General features: G+C 31.6%; 1 protein-coding gene across 6 annotated transcripts in view; it reads right to left on the bottom strand.

The window, feature by feature from the left end:
* LOC121118611 (uncharacterized) overlaps positions 1-24,147 on the bottom strand; it is a 239,474-nt gene that overhangs the window by 136,947 nt on the left and 78,380 nt on the right. For all 6 annotated transcript variants that reach the window (XM_040713189.2, XM_040713187.2, XM_071888223.1 and 3 more), the window contains exon 3: positions 20,709-20,925. In XM_040713189.2, the coding sequence (XP_040569123.1) occupies positions 20,709-20,925 (217 nt within the window). The remainder of the gene's footprint in view (positions 1-20,708; positions 20,926-24,147) is intronic.

Genomic DNA, 24,147 nt, shown 5'->3' on the forward strand with positions numbered 1-24,147 from the left:
CTTTGTCAAAGTTTAGTCTTTGACAGACTTTCCTCTGCATGGAATTTTTTTTTTCTAATTTGATTTATATTTTCTTAGTAATAAATAACGTTTGAAAAATAGGGTTTTAAAGTACAAAAAAGTAATTCAATATGGATGGGAGTAGGTTCATAACCCCAACTAAATCATTGTAATTTATAAAAGAAACCTTATTCGAGACTTTATTTACTTTTTCTGCCCAAAGGTTGTGCAATATACCAGCGGGGCACTTAGTGGGCTCATAATTTTTTAGTTAAATGATCAACTTGACTTCCTACTGAGTTTGTAAAGGCGTCCGCAAGGGGTGGGCTGGAGGGGATGTAGCCCTAACTAAATTCAGGATTTTTTGCTTTTTATTAGAAATTTGTTTTTCTTTATTTTGGCAAATTATGCAGCAGAGTAAAAATTTAATTTTTAAAATTTTTGTTCCTAAAAATCAAATTTTATGTAAATAGCTATAAGTTTTTGAATTTACTTTCTGGATTTTTTCCCGAATGGCTATGGACTTGTGAAATTTTTTCAAAAAATTTAAAATTTTTGATTTTATTCAACAATATATTCCAACAAATAAGTCCCACTCAAAATATAATCATTTGAAACCCCCAGCGTCAGCATCAATAATGGGGGACTCAGGCCTGGAAACGTATTAGAGCCAAATATTATTTGTTGAAGTTAAAATAAAAAAAAATATAAAATCCCTTAAATTTTAGTCCAGGTTGTGAATCATTCATGAATCTGTCAGATTTTTTTTTACTTACATTCTCATTCTTTGTGGCCAGTGTTCCTTTTTCTTTGTATTCGTAGTCGTAACAGGGGAATATTTACATATCTAATTTGTTTGGTGTTCTATAATTTATTTATTATTTAAAATTGAGTACACTATCTTTTAAGACGTAATGAATTTACAAAAAAGAGTTCAGACAATTAAAATATCGCTGCCAGTGATTGGAAAAACTTTGTAAGAAATAATCATTTCATTTTTTCACCTGCTAATTATGAATTCACATGCACGTTATACCAAAACCATTACATACAAATTACTTGACTTTCATAGCTTAACATTTTCAAGTTTTAATCCATGAAGTGTTTAATTTGAAAAAATACGTACAAATAAATTTCATTCTAATTCACTATTGTTACATTCGTGACTTTTTTTCAGACCCCCCTTCCAAAAAAAAAAGAATAACTTTGAAAAGCTATTTAGTGACTATTTACTTAAATGAAAGATACCTGATGCAGACTGACTCATTACCAAATATTCTCTAGTGAGTAGATCAAAGTTTTATCTGGCCATAATAACAATATTGCAAAACACCTGAGCCTCCAATGAAATAATTCAAATGAATAAAATATGTTAATATTTACATATTGAGACTACAAATTCAAAGTAAAGTGGCAACAACATATGAGAATGTCGTAAAAAATAAATATCACAGATTCATAAATGATTCAAGAGGGACTAAAATTTAACAAATTTTGAATATTTTATTTTTTAAATTCAACAAATAGTATTTTGTAATTTATAGTTATGGCTCTTAAACGTTTCTAAGCTTGACACCTCATTTTTCATGTTGAGTGAATTTAAAAACACAGTAGGAAGTCAAATGGATCATAAAAGTAAAATTTTTAGTTAAACTCTAGAGGTCATATCAAAAAACAGTCATTAGTGTTAGGTTATGAGCCCACTACGTGTCCTGCTGGAAAAAGAATCTTGCATAAGGGATTCATTCGCCAATTACAACGATTTGGCGGTGGGTTATGAACCTACTCCGGACCATACTAATATATTGCACAACTTGTGGGCTGATGAAATACATATGTTACGGACAATGTAGAAAATTGGGCATTTTTCAAAATGCCTATTATAGGTGGAAATGTGCAAAATGACCGGACAATATATAAAATATAAATATTGTGATCATTTTACGTTCATCATCATCGTCAGGTAAAACAGTTGTGGGTGATTAAACTATTCAATGCTAAACAAATTTGATCGTTAGGTTTGCCACTAAGTATAATACCAAGAAAAGTTCAAAAGTTCTGTGAATAACGACCCACCTTTTCAACCAGTAGTTCACTTGCACAACCCATGGGCTGGGGTGTATTATAGGACATTGAAAGGGGCCCTTAATGCTAAGGGAAGCGGTGGGTAATGATCCACTTTTTGGACAAGTGGTTCACTTGTGCAACCGAGGTGTATTATAAATTATTAGAAGAAGTTCTTGATACTAAATATATGTAGTGATTGAGATAGGTTTTGATCCCTCTTTGGGACTAGTCGTCCATCTGTACAATCTGTTGCCGAGGTATATTTTGCAAAATAGAATTGAGTCTATCGTGACAATAACTTATAATACAATAGTTGGATTATGTGAACACTATATCTATTGCAATGAAAATGCACCAGAGTATCGAATTGTTGAGCATTGAATTATTTAATAATCAAATTACCCTAAATCATTTTACCTGACAATGTAAATGAAGTTAAAATGACAATTGCCCACTCTATTAGAAATTTTATAAATTGATCGTGCATTTTGCACAATGTCTGCTTTGAGGGGAATTTTGCATATTGCCCACTCCGACGTGCATTTTGCACATTCCCAGTAATTCATATATATACACATTACACTGACACTTAATCATTAATTAAATTTAAAATGCTCTCAGTAAAGACTTGTCTTATGAATCGTTTTAAGTCCATGGGGGCATGTTGCAGGAACCATGAGCATCAGTAATTGCATTAATTTTTTTGGGGTTCGTAATTGTAAGTTCTTAGTTTTTTTCAGAGTTTCGTCAGTGTCATAATATAATTTTCGTAAGCCATCGTCATTGTTTCGTCGTAATTTCGTCTTCTTCTTGTCTTTATCTGAGTTTCGTCTTCGCAAGAGTTTTGTCTTCGTCAGAGTTTCGTCCTCGTCTGTTTCGTTTTCGTCAGAACTTTGTCTTCGTCAGAGAATTCGTCAAGGTCAGTTTTGGCATCGTCATAATTTTTGTCAGATTTTCGTCTTCGTCATGGTTTTGGTTAGATTTTCGTCTTGTCTTTGTCATGAAAAAAAGTTTTGTTATCGTCTCGTCTTCGATGTGAAAAAAAGTTTCGTTACGAAAAGATCAGGCTTGACAAAGTTAACACTGGTTTATACAAGAGCGTAACGCTATATCCTAGGATTTTTATATGCATGGGTGAATTCACAGATTAAACCCAATGAAATTTTAACACCTTAAAACAAATGTACAATCAAGGGAAATGACCGATTTTAACTATTATAACATCAAAGTGCCAACTTTGACGTTTTGTATCTTCACCGATTCAGCTTCCCAAAATATAATATCGTACACAAAAATGTGATTGATAAAACAAGAAACGAAAAACTTATTTCAAAATAATGGGTAAGAAAGAAAAATGGTTATTTCATACAAAAAAAAGTGAAATCTCTATTAATGAAACAAAGAAGCTAGTAGAAAAAAATTAAATCCATAACTCTTTATTGAAATATAATGGTCTAAAAATTTATGTCATATTTTAACAAATCAATCTTATGAATGGAGGGTGGATTAATGAAATGTCGTATTTTTAAGAATTTATAGCAAAGTTTTTTCTAACAAAAAAGATGAATAAGTTTTTTTTAGGTTTTATATTTCGCATAAATGAGCTTTGGGAGTTTATTTGATAATAATATAAAGACACTTGGTATCAAATAACGAGATTTGAGTAGTAAAATAAAAATAAAAATGTATATGTGTATATTACACAGTACCATAAGAGTTTAAACATTTACTTGCCACATCTTCAGGACTAAAACAATCATAATATCAGACTATTCCGAATTTTTTTCAATCTGCCACCCCCTTAGCTTCAATATTAACTTTTAGCGGTCCCACCTTATCCCAGGAACACATATCAGTTTTTCTTCCAATACGAAAACAACATATTGATTAATTAAAGACCCTATTTAATTCTGTAAATAAAAATAACCATAGGTTTTCACAATACCTTCGAATGGGATGGCTGTATTTGGTTTATCAAGTTTAAACTTACTAAGAATAAGATGTAGATCCCCACATTCGTTCATTTTAAGTTTGGTCATTTGATAGGAAAGCAAGACAATTACACAAAATACCCGTTCTACCAGATTTGATGCTGGAAATTTTTTTAGCAGATAGTGGTGAATTACTTTTTTATTGTAGCAAAATCGTATTATGATATCTAGAAATTTAAACATAGCTTAATGTTGTTCTCGGAGACATTTTTCAAGGATAAAAGTACATTCTACTTAATCTTTTCTGTCGAAGCTATCTTGAAAATTGAGATTCAATAATTGTAACCTTTAAAAATAATGAAAAAGTGTAATAAGTACAATGAAGCGACGCATTGCTATACGAAGAATGGAGAAGGAGGAGATGGATCTCGACTCAATCGATCGCAATTACTCAAATAATATTTTTTTGTAGGATTAGACGATCATTAGAGTTTGTTCTGATTATTTATATTAATGAATGTTTATAGTATTTTTTGTTTTTTAGGAGTTATTGGATTTAATAATATAGATTATAGAAGTTCCTTTCCATTATATATAATATGCTCATCCAGAAGTTATATTGTAAGTGTTCATTGTAGAGACAAGAAAACATTGTATTGATTTACTTAATGAGATTTGATCTCCTCCAGCCTCAACCCTCCGTCCCTTAATAATTTCCTCCACATAATGAGACATTCAATATACTTTCTTGATTCTCCATAGTACTAATTGTCCAAATATCTCAAAAAAAGTGGAGACCCCTCTCCTTCTACTCCAATAATATATCATTCACATTGCAATGTTATTACCTTATTACTAAGGAATTAAATTATTTCAATGGATTAAAATTCAATTATTGCAGCTGTCGCTGTCTCCAATTTCTATATATATGTATACATAAGATAGAGTATGACTTGCAGGCAAACTAATACTATGTATCCGTTGTTGTTGATTAAAAATATTTCTTGCTGTACCACTAGTATCTCTTCACTTCTAGGAAGAGATTGCCAACCCAGTCGGATACTTTGAGCCATGAAAGATCCGGACATCTTTCAATCATGTATCTTAGCAACTCTTCCAAGAGAGCACAAGCCCCTTGAAGGCAATCCTCTGTTATATTATGCTCTGAACCTAATTCACAAAGGCTGGCAATCTGTTTAAGTTAATGACGGTCTAAATTTTGTTTGAATAACTTGAACTTAGATACAAAGAAGGAGTGATAAATAGATTTAACTTTCAAAAAATTTGAATTATATTCCTTGCAACTACAAATTAATTTCATTGAATTTCGTAACTATGTCTGACAATAAGTAATGTCATCATTGAAGTTTTTTAGATAATCACAGATCCCAGTTTTAAAATCAAACAAAGAATAGAAGTGTTTCAGTAAGTTTGCACTGTGATCACTATATAACTTCAGTGTTTAACAATAAACTTTCAGACTATTCATAATTATAAACGCCAAGCTGGGGAATTTGCCTTGATCTTAGTCATTGATACAATAATGTTATCAAGTGGAGTTTTTTCTCTTGAAAAAAAATATTAACGATATCAAATACCGACTGGCCTTTAGTATTTGTTATAAAATTTCTTACAAATATCATTTCTTGAACCAATTTTCCATCATTGACACAACAAACATAAGCAAGAACCAATTATTGGTTTCCTAGTGAAATTGACTCATCTGACTGACAGCTCAATTATCTTGTGCAAAATAATATTGCACAATTAATCTTCTATGTTTCCTGTCATTTTATCTATTCTTTCTGGAACTGAGTTACTAATGAGAGGTATATACTTCATAATTTGGTAGTTGACTTATGAACAACCGTGTAATTGACCTTAATTACTACCCAGTTTTGTTGAGCTAACCAAACCTAGCAACCAGCAAAGATATATTGAAGGAAGCACACAAATCCTTATTTATTTTTTATGAAGTGGTCAAAATCATATTCCCGATAGATTTCGTGCCTTCAACTTTTCTCGAAGTTACTGGAAATAATCCATATTTTTGTTTACTAGATCAAAGTGTATTTTCTCAAATATTCCAAATGTTTTGATGGTTTTATGTCTTCATTTAAGAACACTTTCTAACGCAGCAAATACATGGGTCTGTGGTGATTCAGTATTGCTGATTGCTGAATCTACAACTCCAATATTCACAGTTTTACTGCCTAGACCTCTGTTTTGCTTGCTAATGGGTATGTCATCCCAGTATTTTTTTTTTAAATGAATACGATTACAACTATTCAGCCTCGTAAATTTTGTGAAATTTTCTTCGTAAGCTTCCACCAAAACTTATTATTTACTCATTGTACAAGTGAGTAAGTTACGGGAGTTTAAAATGTTGTTGTAACGGGAATATGGATATTTCATGACCCTCAAGTATTTATGGGGTAAAATAGTCAAAGAAAAAAGAGGTTACTGATCCAAATATATCTTATACAGATCTTTAATTACTGAATGTTCTTTGAGTACTGTTTGAAGTTTTAGGGTGCCTAATTTGGCCTTTAGTTTTTGAATCTTACTTTTCTGTAATTCCACGTTTTTAACCCAATTACAGGTATGTAGTTATTATACTCGGCCGTGCAAAATTATTTACCGATGATGTAAATATACTTTTTAAGAGGTTGTGTGGCAACCAATCTGATTGTTTCGTATTTTTACTGTTAAAATAAACAAAAATCCTTCCTGTGAGAGCGTAACAACTTCCACACGTGAGACCAAGTCCAATCAGAAAAAAAAAAAAAGGATCGAAATTGCAGCCCTCCTCCGAGCGGGAGTGCCTCATTACAACATTAAGGAACAGGTTGGGGCCTCGTTGAAGACAATTTACAACGTTTCCAAGCGCTTGGAGGCTGGGGATGATCTCAAGCATTCTCCTGGGGCTGGCAGGAAACCCACTGTCTCAACAAGGCAAGTAAAGGCAGTGTTCAAGAGGACTCCCAACAGGTCCATTGCCGACATGACCAGAAAGATGGGAACGTTGACATCAACTGTTTCAAGGGCATTGAAAAGGGCTGGAGGAAAGTCTCTGAGGCGTACTGAACGCCCTTTGCTAACTGAACGTCAGCGAGAAGTCAGACTTGAGCGTGCCAAGAAAATCTTGAATGATATCAAGAGCTCATCTGGACGCATCATCATTTTTTTCGGATGAGAAAACTTTTACGGTCGATCCTGTTTTCAACAGGCAAAATGACCGTGTTGTGAGCTTTGTAGATGTTTGGAAATCCAACGGGAAAGCCATGAAGCCGGTATGGTTTCCCACTGGCTCAGATTAAAGGCGGAGGATTATGTGAAGATTCTGGCGTCCAAGGTCCTTCAGTGGATCAAATCCATAGTCAGCAACTCTCCTTGGGTTTTTCAACAAGATGGAGCACCCGCCCACGCTTCCAAGAAAGCTCAGGAGTGGCATAAGGACAACATGAACTTTTGTCCAAGGACTACTGGCCCCCTCCCAAGCCGAGATCTGAACCCACTAGACTTCTCCATCTAGGCGCACGTGGAGACCAAGGCCTGCAAAAAACGGCACAAGAACATAAATGCCTGAAAGGCTGCTGTCAACAAGGCATGGGCCTCCATGGGCGCCAATTACATCCAGCAAGTCTGTGGCAGCTTGAGACGTCGCCTGACCAGTGTCATTGAGTCAAATGGTGGCTAAATTGATTAAATTTGATCACAAACTGTTTTATTATTCTAAAAATGTTTGAATAAATTGTTTCTCAAGTCATTCGAAATGTCATTATTGTCTGCAATATGTTCTGAACAAAAATCGGTAAATAATTCTGCACAGCCCGGTAATTAGTCAGTTTGCATTTAAGAGTTATAGTATACCGAGTATAAGATAAAAGATAAAGGCACCAATAATAAAATACATTTTTATATCCTCGATCTAACGTACTTCCATTGTATAAACCGGATAATATTCAATGCTGCTTTCTTGTTGCCACATTTTTTTGTTTTTGTAAATCATTTTTTTCTGTTTTGTGAAGCAATTTTTTTGTTCTTTGTAAAAATATTTAATTATAGAATTTGCCCCAAATCTCCCTTTTTCATATAACCAACCACAGGGGAAAATCTGATTCAGAACAACATCGTTAAATATACAGGGAGTGGGGATCAAATTGTCGCCTACTTTAAACCTTGATAACTTGAAGACGACATTATCAAATAAAAAACTGGTTACCAAATAGGAAAGCTATTCTTGTCAGCTGACGATACGTAGTTCAGTTAGCATCATACCGTCATCATATGAGAAGATAAAGAGCTATAAGTAGAACGAGGAGCTTTCGAGGTCCACCGTAATCATGGCATTGGTTAATAATGGAGGTGAAATCTCCAATTCAACGATGGCTCCAACCTTAGGAGTGAATTGACCGACTGTGCCGCGTATCTGTAAGAAGCTAGAGGACACCTGGGATGTTGATGCCACCATAAAGAGGGCCCCCAAGGAGGAGGGCGCCGACAGGAAGGTCAGGGACACCGACTATGTCGACAAGGAGAAGAAGATGGTTGAGGATGACCCTACCAGGTCCATGAAGGCCATGGCGAGGGATCTGGTCTGCCATGAGAAAACAAAAAGTTTATATTTTGTGTTGTTTTTTTGTAGAAAAATATTTTGGCGACAATTTGATCCCCGCTCCCTGTATATAATAGATATATTTATAAATCTACAATAATTTATATTAATGAAACTCCTGTATCTTGAATCAACTTTATAATTTTTAGAAAACAACGAGAAAAATCCTTTTTTTTTCGCTATTTACTGATTTTTAAATTAAAACCCGTCCATGAAAAAACTTTTTTTCTGACAAGTGAAAGTTATTTTCTTTTATGGATAAATTAAACGAAAAATATCTTGCACCACCAAATTTTGAACTTATGTCATTATGGTACAGTCTATAAGGTGTTACCTCCCAAACACAAAAATATCCTATGTACTCTATTGTCAACTATCAATTCCCTCGTCTCGCTTGATACATCATGCTATTGAAAGGATCATTTTTTTTTTCATAAAAAAATGAAGTAATAAGTTATAATGCTCCGTTTATAAAAGGACAGGTATACAATTTCTTGCTGATACATCGTCGTACACAAAATTTATTTTTTTAAACATGCAAGTTTTAAGTTACATCCTCACTAAACATGCACAAGCTTTTTTTTATCTATTAAACATCATAATAGTTAAAATCACATTTTTTTGTAAATTCACAAATTTTCAGATACACTTATACACTTGTATAATTATATATATTTTTAAAACGCTGAGTAAGTACACAGCCATAGCAGTGCTATCACGATACCAATATGTGTACCAGTTCCAAAATTAATATGGGTACTTTGATGGAGCGTCAATGGATTGTAATTTCTTAAAAATTGGACCTTGCAATCAGGTTTTGCAGTTTTGCCAAAGATTTGGATCCAAGAATGAATGGAAGACCCCTGTCGGTAAAACCATTTTTCTTCTTCTTGAGTAGGCCCTACAAATAGATAGTGGGCGAGTCTTTCTTTCTTTTGTTGCACATTTTGCTTGGTGTTTCTTTGTTTATATAATTAGTGATGTAAACTACATATGTCTAATTATTGGCTGGTACGTTTTTTAGTATTTGGTAATCTGAGGAATGAGTTTTCTTTTCCTAAGCTGTTGCTAGTTTTATTGAAGTTCTAATTAGTGAACTTCCATTCTTACTATATTCAGATATATTTAAAAATAATGGAACACCCATGTGTGCTCATAAAAGACGAAGAGTAACCTTTAGGATTGTAAGTCCTTGTTGGACTCTGAGTAGAATTGAGGATCGAGATCTGAGTAATTCTTGCCAATATCGTTGTCTATTTCTTTCTCCCCCTCCTCCCTTGTTACAAGTGATTGTAGCTGATCTAATCAAACGTTTGGATAGCTAAGCTGCACTCCTCCAAAACAATTTTCAAATTGTCAAGGTTACCATGTAGACTTTCAGTTCCTCATTTTTAACTTGCTCAAAGTTTACACTATTTTCATATATTTAAGATACTGCAAAAGCGACCCAGTCCCTGGGTAAGGACTCTTTATCCGTGAAATAAGGATCGAACTATGACCTTACATATATATTTTTTGGTACTCTCTATATATTGCTATGCATTAAATAGTGTTGCAGAGATCGTATGGAGAGTCTCTTTTACTCCCTCCCTCCTTCATAGTTTTGTTTTTAACATTTAGCGCTATTCTTAGTAGAAGTGGTTGTTCTATTGGCTGGAAAACTCTTAGATGGAAATAGCGTAGCGTACACACTATCGGATAAATCATTTTGCCCTATCATTTCAGTTGATAAGATCCCGTTCCTCTACGTCCTTAATGGGAATACCTATTTTGACGTCTGGGTTTCCAACTAATCATTCAACGACATCCTGAAGGTGAATTGGAGGTAGTGGGGGTAAAATACTACCCCACTACCTCCAATTCACCTTCAGGATGTCGTTGAATGACTTTAATTCTTTCGATGAAGATTATATCAGCCAATGCGTGATGTTCCTTACGGATTCTTCCATGAAGGATATTTTCCAAAGATAATCCTCAATATTGGCTCTCTTGTAACTCTTGGTCCATCATCCGGAATTCCCTTCTGTCCTACATACACAATTTATTTTCATGTCTAATACGAGTATCAACTTTGAAATCTTTTGGCTTTTTTCGATATTTTATAAAGTTTTTTTGCATTTTCTTTTGTTCACTTTTGGTAAAAAAGAGAGTGGTTCTAAAAGATTATATGTATTCGAGAAAAAACGTTTCTGATGTATTTACTCACTACTATATACACATAATTAACTAATTTTAATATCACGAATAACTTATAAACACATTATATTGCTAATTATTCAGTCTACATACATAGGTCACATCTGAAATGAGTCGTTTGTTCAAAGAGAGTTAGTAATTACTATACAAATATGATTACTATGATTCTTATTCTTTTCTTAAATAAAATTATTGTCAGACAATGGTCGTATAATAAAGTTAAACGGGGGATGGGAATATTAAACAAATATTTGTACATTGAGTTTACATTATTTTTTAACATTCTTTATTCTTCTGTAGCTTAATATTGGAGGAAAGTGTTATTCACGGGCTTTTTAACATTTAAGAAATGACTGATGTGTGACTATATTTCATACATTTATATATTTATTTAAATTAAAAATATATTCCCTTAATAGGATTCCAACCTTTGTATTAAAATTTAAAAAAAATCATGAATAAATTAAAATATTCGATATTTTTTTATGCATTATTCATTTATGCCATTTGCAAAAGAAAAGGAATATATTTGTAATTTTGTGAAATGATTAGTTAACAAAATTCCTTCAAAATACAAATCAAATGGACAAGTGGCGACCTCTATTTAACCCCCAAAACAATGACCAATGCCAAATAAAAGCTGATTTAATTTTGTTATTAGTCGAAATAATCGCGTTTAGAGTTACTAATACCCATGATTCGATCTTGAAAACGGGATAGGGTCATGTTGAAAATCTCATTAGGCAAAATACTAAATACCCCCATGATCCTGTACATCTGTGAATATTTTTGTAGTAGGAGGATATGTCGATGTATTGTGCAACTCAGCCTACACTAAGAAATCCATGGGGTTGAGGTCCGATGTAATTGGAGGCCAAGCACTGGCTCCAACAAAGGGGGGGGAATTGCAGTTTGACATCATTTTGTGATAAGCCCAGTACTCTGTTGAATCATAATCACTTCCAGACTCTTACAGTTTCTTTCTGACTCTCGAGACATAGGACTTGTTCTGTTTGAAGAAGTTTGTAATCTCAACATTCTCGTGTCTGACGTGGATCGCAAAGAGGACACTCTCCCTTTTTCCTGATTTTGATTGATCCTAGTTTTTTTAAACTGACGTCAAACACTTATGGCTAGCCACCAATGCAACATACAAAGTCTTAGCTGTATGTGTATGGTTAGCTGTCGCTCAAAGTTCGTTGTTTAACAACAACACTGCTTGTATTATATCTTCCACGGAGAAGCCTCACTAACACAAAAATGTGCATTGATGTCAAATCTATCCTTTCAACTTCTTTGATTGGTATAGTTCGAATTAGCTCTTAATAAAGTGTAAATAAGGCTAAACTCACATATTTATAAAACATGGCGTTAGCACAGAAACACAAAGAATTTTGCATTTATTTTTGCAGGCTGTTGATTTTTTTTCCATTTCTTTTCCTTTATCGTTATTTTGAACGTTGATTGGTTGAATTTCAATGAGCTAGATTTATAAGCTCTCAACAGTTTGCAATAATTATACAAAAAATAACTCAATAGATAGCTAACTACTAATTGTGTAACTTTAATTTTATGTTTCTTTATTGCAAGATACAATAAAGGCAACTATATAGGAACAGTTTGAAATACTTCCATAGATTATAACTCCATAGTTTGGTTAATTGCCAAATTATAAATTGTTTATGGACCTTTTTTTTTCTTTTTTTTTTTGAGGAAAGGTTGTGAGATAAAATAAAGGAACATCACAATACCTTGAATAAAGCTTATAGTTTATACAGGCAATAATGAATAGTAGTACTTAGGTACACACTACACATTATTATACATCAAGAGAAAGGTGGCATAGGTAAATACAATATGATTATAAATGGAGTTCTTTGGATTACCTGTCTACCTATTTGAACAATATTACAGACAATAAGGATATGAATGTATATACAGGGTTAGGTAGGAAAAAGTGGACTGTTTACTGATTATTTTTTGAAATTCTGGTTCATCCATTCGTTATGCATCAACAAACTTTCATAAACATTTCGTCATCTCGTCTTCATGGGTGAAGAAAAGCCAAAAAAGCAGATACATAAGTTGACGTAGTGAGGATTATGGTGATTTTGAAGTACTCTAAGAGGCTTGTTTTAAAGGTGACCTAGATGATGAATGATGTAGAAGACCTCTCCGGGAAAGCAAGTAGTGGAGTACCAAATATAAAGAGGGATCTGGAGTTATTGTCCAGCTTGGAGAAGCAGATCAAGGAGGGCCCCACTAAATCGATGAATCGCTTCGCCAACAACTCTCCGTGGCTGATAGGGAAGGGAAGGTGACTTGGAATTGTCCTGATACATCAAGGCACTTTTGGCACCTTCTAACAGGGGTTATTAAATTCAGGAAGCTCCACAGGTAAAGAGGCAAGAAGATGTGGTCCTTCATCACCAGATACGAACCCGCTAGACTATGTGGTGTAGGACACAATGGGAGGGAAACCAACAGAACTCTACACCCTAATGTGGACTCACTGAAGGCTGCCCTAATGGCTGGGTGGAACAAATTGTCCAATGAGTTTTCTTTAATTCCTGCAAGGCCTTCAAGCGACATGTAAATGCTGTAATTAATGCTGATGGATGCCATATTGAGTGATACAATTTGGCATGGGCCTTTTTTAAACAATTTTTTTTATGACTATTGAAGATACAAAATATTTGAATATATCAAAAGCAACTTCTCGAGTTCACGTTTTGCTCCCCACCCCTTCAGTTTAGAAATTGACTGAAATATAATTGTGTAATTCTTCGTGAAGAATGATGAAGACGAAAAAAATAAAGGAAAAAAGTATTAAAATATTCTTATGTGGCTACTTTGTACTTGTTTTCCCAAGGGAATTCCAAATCATACCCTCCTATTTACGATCTACGAATGATATTTTATGTTTACCAGCAACAGCAACAAATAAGATTACTTTTTTTCCACACTCAAAGAGAGAAAAAGTTATTTCGTCCTTTCACAGTGTAAGGACTTTGAATAGCCATTGTTTTGAATAAAACTATTTGAAAAAGATTAATAAGCATAAGTTGAAAAATAGAGTATAGGAAAGCTACTAAAATATTTTATTGCGAAGAAAGATATAAAAGAAAATACTTTATTATATTTTGTCTGTTATTTTTATTGATAATATGTGAACAAAAGCCACCGTTTGGGAAATAAAAGTATACAAAAGGTTCACTCATTGAAATTAAAATGGGATGGAGAAGGGATAAAAACACCTAAATTATGGAAAGTGTATTGTTATATGTTGTGTCTAACAAATTCATCATTTCCTTCCTTATCAATTTTTTTTTATTATTATTAGCCTTTGCGAAGTGCACTTTGTATTTACCCATTAATATCCTACAGGCGAGTCACAAACAGGTAGTATGATCATGTATGTACAGAGTTGAAAATAATGCTATACATCCGTATGCAAAAAAAATATATTGAATATTTTTTTGGAAAAGAGCAGATTAGCTGTCCTGACGTCTACTACATTAGCTGTAAACTGCCCTGAGAGGGTTGGAAAAAGAGTAAAGACAAATCCTACTCTGTATCTAGTAAAAACATTGCCAAAAAATTACATTCGAGTCGATTTTATACTATAGTTTCAGTCTGAAATAACTTTTTATCAAAAAAAACTTCCCAACTAATATGGCATAGCCAAGAATGGTTACAGAAAGAAAAAAGAAAAAAACTCGCTCAAATACTAGCAACACTTGTTACTTGCGCTAATACTCGTTAATCGTACTAACCCTTTTAGCACGCTAACAAACTCATCAGTCAAAAAATCCTGTAGTGACTAGTTTATACTTGCCTTTTAGGTACACAAACCGAGTTTGTAATCTTTTTTTTTTTTGTATCTTCATAAAACTCGAGAACCCTTTAACGAGCTTTGCTCGGGCACATCACTAATAATATAGATTGAACACTGTATAATAGGTGGAGTAAAAAGGTTTGAGCGTTTTTTTGCTTTATTTTGAAAAAAAAAATTAAAATATTTTTTATAAATAGTTTTTTAAATTAGATTATCCGATTTAGATGGTTCCAAACGATTTTCTTGTTTTCTAATTTTCAGTTTCTGGACAATAAAATAAGTGCACACATGCCAGTCCATCTCGACGATTTCCATTATCTTATTTCCATTTTGGGCGTCCATGTTACCAGAGCACCGCTTTCCTGTTGCCATCCATAGATAGCACAAATGTTTTTGGTCGCCTTCTCCACCATGGTCATAGTTATACAAAAAACTTAACGAATATTCTCTATTTTTACTTTCATTTTGGAACGTTGTAACATACAGCATTCAAACAAAACACAAAACTGCAACTACATTTTCTTAAGTGTGTACTTAATCTTCAAAAATACTTTAAGCTTTTTTGACACAATGTATTAACTATGAAATATAGATCACTAAAGACACCTAGCAAAAAACCGCTCAGAACTTTTTAATTAAACTAATATTATGAAATAACAATGTAGTAATATTAATTAGATCATGCAGTCGTTTTACAGATACAGGGTTTTTCAATAAAATGTGTTATATTGAATAGCCCACTAATTCGGTAGATGTCACATTTAAAGCTCTACTTTGTTTACATTTGACAGGTACTAACTACACCATTAATAAAAATGGAACGATACACGTTTCAACAACGCATTCAAAATATTAAAATTCACTATAAAAAGGGGGGAACTCTGACAGAGACGGTTCATAAAACTCAATCATTTTTGGTTGTAGTGAAGCCTTGTCGGACCTAATTCAGAAATTGGGGGAAAAATTCGAACTTTTGGCACAGTTTAGTGATGTGAAGAATAAAACCTGTGTACGTCACTCAAGAAAAAGTGAGAATATTGCTGCAGTAGTATTCGTTTTGCAGAAAATCTAGGTTTGTCCAGGTTTTCGTCCTTCTTTGGAATTGGGTATTGCAATAACGTCATGACACTGTATTTTGCATAAAGACTTCGGTTTTAAGGCTTATAAAGTTCAGTTAACACAAGAGTTCAAGCCGGTCGAATATAAAACACATTGTGTCTTTGCTAACTGGATCTTTGAGATGCATGAAAATTATCCATAATTTAATTAATAAATCATTTTAACTGATGAGGCCCATTTCCATCTCGATGGCTACATCAACAAGCAAAATTGTAGAACCTGGGATCGGAAACCCCAAGATTGACTGTTGAATAGCTTCTCTTTCCTCAACGTATAACACTTTGGTGCGGTTTAGGGTCTGCTGGGGTCATTGGACTTTAATTTTTCGGAAATGAGGCTGGATAAACAGTTATGGTGAATGGATTGCGCTATCCAGAGATGATTTATGATTTTTAATGGCCGAAATTGGATGGTATTTAATAAACATTCGATCATTTATCTTAGAAAATACAATTTTTCTTTGAATATCACAATAACATATCTTATTGGAAAACCCTTTAGTATTGAAAATATATATAGGATGCATTTTATATATAGTGCTCTGAGATGCACATTATATACGAATACAGTATAAAGATAGAAAAAAGAGGGAAAGTAATACAGGAGAAGCACTGTAAATATGACATGTATGAAATATCGCAGCCATTTATTGAACTCAAACTTAAAAGGAATAAAAATTAGAAGTAATCTATATCAAATGAAAAAAAAAAAATCAATCTGATTTAAAAAGAAGTTTACATACCGTGTTAAAGTACCCCTGGTTCAACAAATCATAATTTAAAAGAAATTATCGTCCTTTTAGTATTATATTCTTGGGGAAAGAACAATTAAATAGTTAGTAATTAAATTTAAGTTTGCTCATGAAAAACTGATATAATATAACCAAAGATTTGTTTAGGGGTAATTCTTATATTATAAAAGAAAAATTTATTTAAAAAAAAAAAATTATTGGAAGTTAGCTTAAAAGTTTTTTGCAAAGAAGATAATTTATTTTCCAAAATTGAAAGGACAGATCTGATCATCTTAAACTGATAATGAAACATCATTTTATTGCCAGATTGAAACCGCTTTTCAATTTTTTAACAAATTAGCAGCAGTTAGTGTTGAGTTTAGGTCTTAAAATCTTAGACCGATCTGAGAGCATTATGATTTTTAATAGAATGAACTAATTTAAACTTTACTTTACGGATCTAAAAATAAAAAATCAGTCTATATTAGTCCTATTTAACAAAAATATCTCATTTAAAATTCTGTAAAGACATATTCTATGGAGGAATTGTTGATGATGGATTTATCGGCGCAATAAACTTATATAAAGTTGAATTTGAAAATAAATCATGTGGGTACAACTAAAAATATCAAAAAAATAAAAATATCAGGATAGGGAGAAAATGTTAGCTTGCGTAACGCCCGCGGTAAGCGTACTAGAGTTCGAAAAACAGTGCATGAAGTATATGAATAATACTTTATTTTATTTTTTATAATTTTCCACAACTTTTACATTTTCCTTCTCTATATATACATTTTTTGAAATGAACAAAATCAATGTACACAATTTTGCAGTTTTATTTAATTGACGTTGTCTGATTTAGAGAAACTAACTTTATATATTTAAGAAAAAGGCATATTAATACATCTGCACTTGCTCCAAAATACCATAGAATGGCAAAACAAAATATAGCAATCATAAATTTTTGTTACACTTTCCTTTTCTTTTTGAAAACAGAGATAGCGGAATGGGATTTTGACGTAAGACAAATGTGTCATGGAGTTAAAGTGGTTGGTTTCAAAAGCCACATTATGCCTCCTCAATGTGTTCCCCCAGCGCCACAGGCTCGACACTCATACCTACCTTAACGGGCTACAACAAGGTGGAGACCTGGATCTTCAAAGTTGTCAATGTGAGGTCTTATATGTGTTAACAGGACTCAGCTCCCTGCCACACCTCAAAAAAAGTATCAAATGCCTCCAAGACAATTTTGACAACTTCATCTTGACGGACTTTTGGTCTCAAAACTCGCAAAATTTGAACGTGCTGGATTGTTTTGTCTAGTGTGCGACAGAGCAACCATACACACCACTTGCAACACTAAAGACTAACTTATCAGTCGGATCAAGAAGAAATTCTAGGATTTGCTAAGGGACGAAGTGGAAAAGACCAGCTAGCGCATTTGGCCTCGTATTTATTATATCATTGTGGCTGAATGTGATTTTATTAAATCAAATAAATTAGAGTCCATACATCTATCAGAATCTGGTTTTATTTTTTAATCTGATAACTGGTAGGAGAGGAAATTGCATTTGAAAAAAAAAAATCTTTAGACTAATAAAGCAGTCATACTTCATTGTCCTTCGAAAATTATTTTCAAAAAGCGATCATTGTCACCGATATTTCCTTTGTTAAAATATAAGTGTAATTAAGTTTTAATATTTATAATATACATATATATATATTAGACATATATATTTACATGTTTTTACATCACTTCTTGCACAGATCTCAATTGTTTTCATTTTTTTCTTCCTATTGTAAGGACCATTCACATTATTTTTAATTAACAATATAATAATTTGCTCAATACAATATGCCAAATGTTTTCAAATAATGATAAAATACATTTTCTATACTTCATATTGTTTATGAACAATAAAAAATATTTTTTTGCATCAAATATTAAATATATGAATTATTAATGAATTGTCAACATTCAAAATTAACAATAGGTAAATAAATATCTGTGTTGAGCATGAGATATTTAATCTTCAAATGATTAATTTAGTGGTTTTTTTCTATTTAAACAATGAATAAAAGAGTGAATATTTAATTTAGTACCAAGACTATGAGGTATTTTATTGATTAAAATAATATGTTATATAGGGATATAAGCGGTATTTATGTTACAAAACTTGTCTTTTAGAAAAAAAATTGTTAACAATTTGACTAGGTTTACTTCATTGTGAAGCGATTTAGTTCATTATTTGTCTTTTGTGATTAAATTATCGCCTTTCATCATCAGCTAGTTTAATCTCACGATTAAACTTGAACAAGGTATAAAACAATTCCTTAAAAACTCATTAAATTAGAATTTATTACATCTTAAAAAAAACTAACTTACACTTTTAGTTCCCAGGATTATATTTATTGAAAATTTTAAAAATTACATTTTTTTCTAAAAGACTTAAGTTGAAAGAAAATCCTTTTTAAAAAAAAAAAAAAAGGCTGAAAGTTGAAGAGTTTTTTGCTTTAAAAAAATATTAAGAAAAATGATTATTTTATAATGATAACAATAAAGATTTCTCTATTAAGAGGCTACAGACCTCCCCACCCCCTATCCTTGCGGGTTTCCTTGCTAAACTTAATATCTTGGTATGTAGTAGTACTGGTTGAAACAAAAACCTATGAGTGAGTACATTGTAATTTTTTTTAATATGCCTTATCGTACATTTTTATTTTATAAAATTAAAAAGATGCATTGTATATATTACATGAGTTCCTAATCCTTGGCCCACTTGAGAAAGAAGTAATAAATACACATAACTTTATGTAAAAGCCAAGGCAAATTGATGCCTTATTTGAACATTTTTAAACTCCCCAGTAAATATTGGTAATATTTCAGAGTATTTAAATTTCTGGAAGTAAAATTGAACAAAAATAACCTTTTTGAAGATATCTACTAATTTTAAAGAATAATTAATTTATTAAAAATATATATATAAACTATAACGAGCACACGGTAGAGTCCAAAATCTCTGCCTAAAATAAAATTGAGTAATGCTCTCAATTTGTACCGAATTTATGATTTTGTACATTTTGTGTTACTTTGACTTTAACCTCTCAAAGTTTAATAGCCTCTTACTGTGATCATATATAATCTTCCTAACAAGTTTAGTCAAAATTGATTGGTACCATTTTCGTAATACTCGTGACTAAAAAAAAAGAATAGAGGTAGAACCATCGTTCAACTTCCCTGGCGGAAGTTACTACAAATCATTAGACATAGCCTATATTGTAATTTAAAACATATAACTATAATTATCATATAGTAAAAGTTTATCTAAGAAAAAATCAAGTCTATGTAATTCACTTATACATGCAACATATTTTGTTTCTACAAACAATATAAATTTGTATTCAGACATTTTTTAATTTTACATACAAGTTTATTGAAATAGAAATAACCTTAATTTAAATTGCAACACGTATAAATCGTTATACATAAAATTATTGTTAATTAGAGATATTTTACAATGTTATAAGCTTTTCCATGATTTTCAGAAACAAGGTTATGTTTAAAAAAAGTGGCAATTAATCACCTTGTGACACAACGTGATCTTAATATCTAAAGTACTATGTCATGACCATCAAAAAATAACATGATATTTTCGATACGGATTTGAAAAAATATTCAGTTATTTTTTAAATCATTATATACAATTGGTAAATTTGTACAGTTTTTATGAGGACTTACTTTTTTTTTATAAATAACTTACTCGTACAAACAAACATTCTACTATTATATTTCATATTGATTAATCTCTATTTTATACTAACCCGACGGACAGCAAACCCCTTCTAAGATTTTTTTTTTTAAAAATTGTATAATTTAGTTTCTTTAAAGCGAAAATTTCTAACGCCATCTAGAGTAAACCCATCACACTTATATAACACAAGATACACATTACAAAAGCCATTTATTGGCAAAATAATGGATTTTCTTTTACAACACCTATTAAAAAGGAGCATTTAGTCTGAATTATATAAATTAATACAAAAAAATGCTTAGAGTTTTAAGCATTGTCAAAAATGATTATAATATTCAAGAAAGACATTTTATCACAAAATATATTTTGGCAATATAATACGTTGAACCGTAATTTCAAGACTGATACACTAGGGAATTCCTTATATGAAAAATAAATAGTAAAAACATTCACATACCTGTTTCCGTTGCTTGTTGAAAGCCAGTAGATATAGTTGCTTTTAGCTTGTCTAACCCATGATCTTTCTGATTGTATCGAACAACCTCCAGAGGTTCCTTGATGCCGTATCTCTCCCTCAAAACCTCACTATTTAGCTTGGATTGCCTTTGTCGCTCAGGACGTTCCATTCTTCGGCGTGCAGTTGTTTTTGGTGTGTCTGCGGCATTATTCAGTACCTAAAAATAATATTGGAAGCTTTTAACATGAAACTTTGAAGAAGATAAACAAGTTTTGATGAGTTTTTTTTACAGGTTATAATAAAACTCTACATAAATTTTTATTATACTTGTGGATGACTCTTGTTCTCTGCTATTACTCTAAACATAATTTCATTTTATTAGAAGAATTATTTAATTCAACTTACTTCATGGGTATACACATTTTATTTCAATTTTAAAGATGTGGAATTGAATTGTAAATGTTAGAAACAATAAGATAAAATAGAGTCTTCTGTAGTCTTTTTATATCTACAGGAACAACAATTTTAATTCTGTTGGAATTCACTACTTTTATCATCTCATTTACAATTGAAATAAAGTGCATTTGCAAATTAAAAATAATATTATTACTACAAATAAATATTGCAATTTTCATACATCATTTAATTCATTCTACCTGTAAAAAAAATTTTTTTTACATAATTATTTTCCATTGTTGAAATATTCATTTGCCAATTTTTTATTAAAAAATAGAGGAGACTAAAGACAGTTATAACGCTTTTTACTCGTAGATAATTTGACTTAAATATGTCAAAATTGGAAATAACATACTCTATATAAGTTTGCAATAGTTTGATTCTATTTATATATTAGACTCCATAAAATACTCCAATGGCAAAGGCCACAAATTGATATATAGGGAAAAATTACATCTATAAATTCTGATAGGTTTAAAATTGTGCAGGGCTTTACAGTAACACTTGTCAGACCGTGGGGAACAGGAAAATTGTTATGATGGACTTGTAAATATAAGTTATAATCTGTCCAAACGGAGAAGTAGTCCTAATTCAAACAAACCAAGTTAGTTTTGACATGTAACACAGTTGTATTATTTTATGATAATTAGATTTAGTCTTATTTTAACAATTTGATATCGTCAGTCAGTCAGTCATTTTTTTTTTTTTTTTTGCACAAAATTTGAGAAATATAAATTTTGAATAAAATTTGCAATATACTTATAAATATTAATACCCATTTACAAAATTAAATATTTATTTCAGGATGAAAGTTTAAAAGTGCGATAACATTTAATAGTTTAACCCTTTCACATGACAGGACACTGGTGTACTGTGTTTTTATTCATTCGTCCTTGTATTAGTTTTCTATATATTTAAGATATGTTTAAATTATTAGAAAGAATAATGGTAGATCTCTAACATTTATAAAAATATTTTATCATGGGACTTTATATTCGTCCTATATAAGTCTTCAAACTATGTCATTTTTGGGAATTCCATAAAATGACATTTTATCTATCAAATGCTTTTCATGTATGGATAATTTAAATTTTTTATTGATTGTTTAATATTTGTATAATATAAGAAGAAATTGTTGAAAATTTTACCATGTTTTGATGAATAATACAAATGTTATGGCAGTTTAAAATTGTTGGGACACTGATGCCCCTAAATTTTTTTTTCTCTTTTTATTAGATTTTTAATTTTTTTTACAATGAGGCATGTATCTTTGGTTTTTGTCCTTTTAGAGTATTTATATTAAAGTAGTCTTTATTAATAGAGAGATTAGAAAGTAATACATGTACATACAAATACTTTTTAAAATACTTTATTATTGAATGTAGAGTTGTTCAAAAATTTAGAAAAAAAAACAAAGAATAAGATATTTGAATATTTTTAACGGTACTATTAGTAACCAAATCTATAGCATTTTAGACTGAAGTACTTTTTACAATTAAATAGACAGGTTAGGAAAAAAATAAATATATAAAGCCCTCTTATGTAAGAGTGCTATGTTAGTATTTTGACTCGTTCTGGTCAAGAATGGGTTTTTTGAAAAAGAAAATTTCAGTTTTATTCTTCTTGTCCTCCAAACAATACTCATTTTTTTTTATTAAAGGTGTCTGAATCTGTAAACATGATTATAGATATATGTATTTTTTGTTCTAATATTATATTAACCTCCTTGTCTTATCTTTTCTTAGAGTCTCTGAATACCGAGTAGTTCATTTAAATCTGAACACTTTGAATTTTAAACGCTTAACAAGATATACTTTATTATTTAACAATAGAATTTTAACAAAATTAATTCTATAAATAAATGTATGTATGAGCACTCTTAGTCATTAATGTAGCAGCCCTTTGTTTCAAAGATGGCTTCTAGAAAGTAGAAGGCCTGGAACCCGCTGCAGATGTAACCCTCTGACATTGCTTCCCTGTGCTGGCGGACAAAGGATTTAGGGCCATGATGTTTGGATGACAGCCAATGAAGGCCGTTCTCTCCACATGTACTGTAAATGTGTTGTAGAAGGGGGTTGGTATCATGGCTGTAGGGAGGGCCAAAAGTTTCAAAAATAGTTAAAAGAACTCCAACGACTAAGTCTAAAGAGTATTGCAACGCAGAAGATTGATTTATTTGATTGCTAGTGTCAAAAGTGGCCTCTTCAACCTTACAAGACTCTTTTCAAACACTTTTTTGATAGTTTTCTTGACAGTCTGTTGTGAAACCCCAAGATCTTTTGCATGGGCCCTCATAAACTTGAGGGGATTGGCCTGGGCTGTTTTCTTTAACTCCTCCAGGTCCAGTTTGGCCTTTTTGACATAGCTCTACTTCCTTTCCAAAGTTTGGACGGCAAAGAGAAACATCCCATAGACGCCCAACTGCTTCGAGTTCGTAAATGGAAATTTTGATTATTTTAAATTGTCATTTTACCTAGTTGTATGTAAGCTAGAGAGCTCAGGTTTTTTTTATTTGTAACTAATTTTTGAAGCTTTAACATATGGAATTATGAATTAATAACAATCACTCAACCTTCATTGATTACTGAATTAGTAAGTGTTCAGATTTCAATGGACCACCTGGTACAAACCAGTAGTTTTATCATAAATTGCATTTGAATACAATTTGTCGAATGTTGCAATTTACTTTTATTATGGAGACAGTCATAAGCAGGAAAAAATCGAATGTGGTTAAGAAATATAAAAAACAATTAGATTGAATAATTGTTTTTAATAATTCGGTGTTTTGATTTATTATTTTCTATATATGTATAATTGCTCATACATATTCCTCAAATATACAAGACTTATATTATAGATTAGATTAATTCATTTCACCTTATTTTAGTGAATAGAAGGTGAATTTAGCGCGTTCAGTCAACTAGTTTAAAAAGAAACCCCAAAAATATGATGTATTGGGCTGCATAATAAACAATATAACGAT

Source organism: Lepeophtheirus salmonis, chromosome 5 (genome assembly GCF_016086655.4).
Source record: "Lepeophtheirus salmonis chromosome 5, UVic_Lsal_1.4, whole genome shotgun sequence".
Taxonomy (NCBI): Eukaryota; Metazoa; Arthropoda; class Copepoda; order Siphonostomatoida; family Caligidae; genus Lepeophtheirus; species Lepeophtheirus salmonis.